The sequence below is a fragment of the Corapipo altera genome, unplaced genomic scaffold (genome assembly GCF_003945725.1).
Source record: "Corapipo altera isolate COAL_440 unplaced genomic scaffold, ASM394572v1 60080, whole genome shotgun sequence".
NCBI classification, from domain to species: domain Eukaryota; kingdom Metazoa; phylum Chordata; class Aves; order Passeriformes; family Pipridae; genus Corapipo; species Corapipo altera.
The window spans coordinates 1-2,251 of record NW_020889287.1 but is presented as its reverse complement, the minus strand read 5'-3'; the positions used below and the strand labels follow the sequence as shown (position 1 = coordinate 2,251).

Below are 2,251 nucleotides of genomic sequence, written 5' to 3'. Positions count from 1 at the left end.
CCCCCCACTGACCGTCCACGCTGACCAGGACGCTGCCGGCGCCGCGGCCGTGCCGGTTGGTGGCCGTGCAGGTGTAGAGGCCCCGGTTGGCCGCGGTGGCCCCGGTGACGGTCACCGAGCGGTTGTCGGGGCCCAGGCGCAGGTTGGGGGCGGGGGGCAGTGCCCAGGCGAAGGTGGGCGCCGGGACCCCCTCGGCGCCGCAGTCCAGGCTGAAGGAGCTGCCCCGGGTGACGTTGGCAGAGGGCAGAGCCCGGAGGGTGACGGCGGCGGGACCGTCTGTGCCGGGGGGGACACAGCGGGGTCAGACACAACCAATCACCAAAATCAGCCAAAATCAGCTAAAACCACTCCTCCCTGGGGATTAAAATGAACAAAAAAACCCTTTTTTGCCCCCCAAACGCCCCCAGAGGACTCACACTCGACGGCCACGGTGACGTTGCGGGTGGCAGAGCCGTGGGCGTTGGTGGCCCGGCACTGGTAGGTGCCGGCGTGGGCGCGGGTCACGGTGGGGGGCACCCGGGGGGGGTCCAAGGAGGGGTCCCGGGGGCCCCCCGCCTTGGTCCAGGTGGCACTGGGGGACACTGGGGGGTCCTGGGTGTCCCCCGGTTTGGTCCAGGTCACGTTGGGGGGCACCCAGGGGGGGTCCCGGGTGTCCCCCAGCTCAGTCCGGGTGACATTGGGTGTCACCAAGGGGTGGCCCCACGTGTCCCCCACCCCCTCGGCTGTCACCAGAGGGGGGTCCCAGCTGTCCCCCGGTTCGGTCTGGGTCACGTTGGCTGTCACTGGGGGGTGGTCCCGACTGTCCCCCACTTTGGCACAGGTGACCCGGGGCGGGGGGTTCCCGGTGGCGGCACAGCCGAGTTGGGCTGGGGTCCCCTCCAGCCAGAGCCGCCGCTCCGGACAGCCCGGCTCGGGAATGCTCGGCTCGTCTGGAAGCAGGAGGGACATGGGGGGGGGAACTGGGTGATGGGTGCCCACCTGGCACCCCTGTATCCCACCCGGCACCCCCCTGATCCCTCCTGGCACCCCCTGATCCCACCCAGCACCCCCCAATCCCTCCTGGCACTCCCCTGATCCCTCCCAGCACTCCCTGATCCCACCCACACCTTCCAATCCCAGCCAGCACCCCCTGACCCCTCCTGGCCCCCCCCGATCCCTCCCACCACCTCCTGATCCCTTCCACTCCATCCCATCCCACCCCAATCCCAGCCCCCCCTCCCCGTGCCCCCCCCCGCCCCACTCACACTCCACGGTGACCAGGACACTCCTGGTGGCCACCCCATGCTTGTTGGTGGCCCGGCACAGGTAACGCCCGGCGTCGGCCCTGGACACCACGCGGCCGCCCCGGGGGGCACGGGCGGGACCCCCACGAGGGGCGTCCCGGGTGCCACCTCGGGGGGTGTCCCTGGTGCCGTTGTGGGGGGTGGTGGCCCCGTGGCGGAGGTTGGTGGCCCCGTGGGGGGGGTTGGTGGCCCCGTTGTCACGGTGGCAGCGGGTGCTGGGCGGGGGGTCCCCGTGGGCGCGGCACCAGCTCGGGTCCCGTCGCTGCCCCTCCACCCACACCCGGTGCGAGGGGCACCCCCCCTCCGACAGGGTGGGCTCATCTGGAGGGGGGGACACGGAGGGGACCCCGCTCGGTGCCACGGCTCGGTGGTGTCATCCCCGGTGCCACCACCACGATGTCCCCCATGACATCCCCAGTGCCATCCCTTGTGCCACCACAGTGCCACCACAGTGTCACCACGGTGCCACTACGGTACTAGCCCCAGTGCCACCCCAGTGCCACCATGGTACCACCCCCAGTGCCCCCCCTTGTGCCACCCCCCAGTGCCACCATGGTACCACCCCCAGTGCCATCCCTGGTGCCACCCCCCAGTGCCACCCCAGTGCCACCCCCAATGCCACCCCGTTGCCACCCTGTTGCCACTCACACTCGACTCTGACGGTGACCCTTTGGCTCCTCGTGCCCAGGGCGTTGGTGGCCCTGCACTCGTAGGTGCCGGCGCGGTCGCGGGTGACGGGCTCGGGCCGGGTGGTGCCCACCGGGACCCCCCCGCGGGCACAGACCACGGCTGGGGGGGGGGTTGCCGGTGGCGCGGCACCAAAGAGCCGCCCGTGCCCCCCGGACCCAGGTGCGGTTCCCGGGGCAGGAGTCGGGAGGGAGCTCGGGACCGTCTGGGAACGGGGAGAGTGGGAGTTTGGGGGTTTGGGGGTGCAGGGGGGAGTTTGGGGGGTGTCAGGGGGGGTTTGG

At 71.8% G+C, this 2,251-nt stretch overlaps 1 protein-coding gene across 1 annotated transcript; it reads right to left on the bottom strand.

The window, feature by feature from the left end:
- Nucleotides 1-12: 12 nt before the first annotated feature.
- On the bottom strand, nucleotides 13-2,175 carry LOC113942183 (intercellular adhesion molecule 5-like; the record flags this gene model as incomplete). The annotated part of the gene is made up of 5 exons (XM_027633322.1): nucleotides 13-276; nucleotides 417-730; nucleotides 785-929; nucleotides 1,245-1,604; nucleotides 1,932-2,175. Coding segments are annotated over 5 exons (1,327 nt in total), but the record flags the coding sequence as incomplete, so codon positions are not given.
- Between the last annotated feature and the right edge of the window lie 76 nt (nucleotides 2,176-2,251).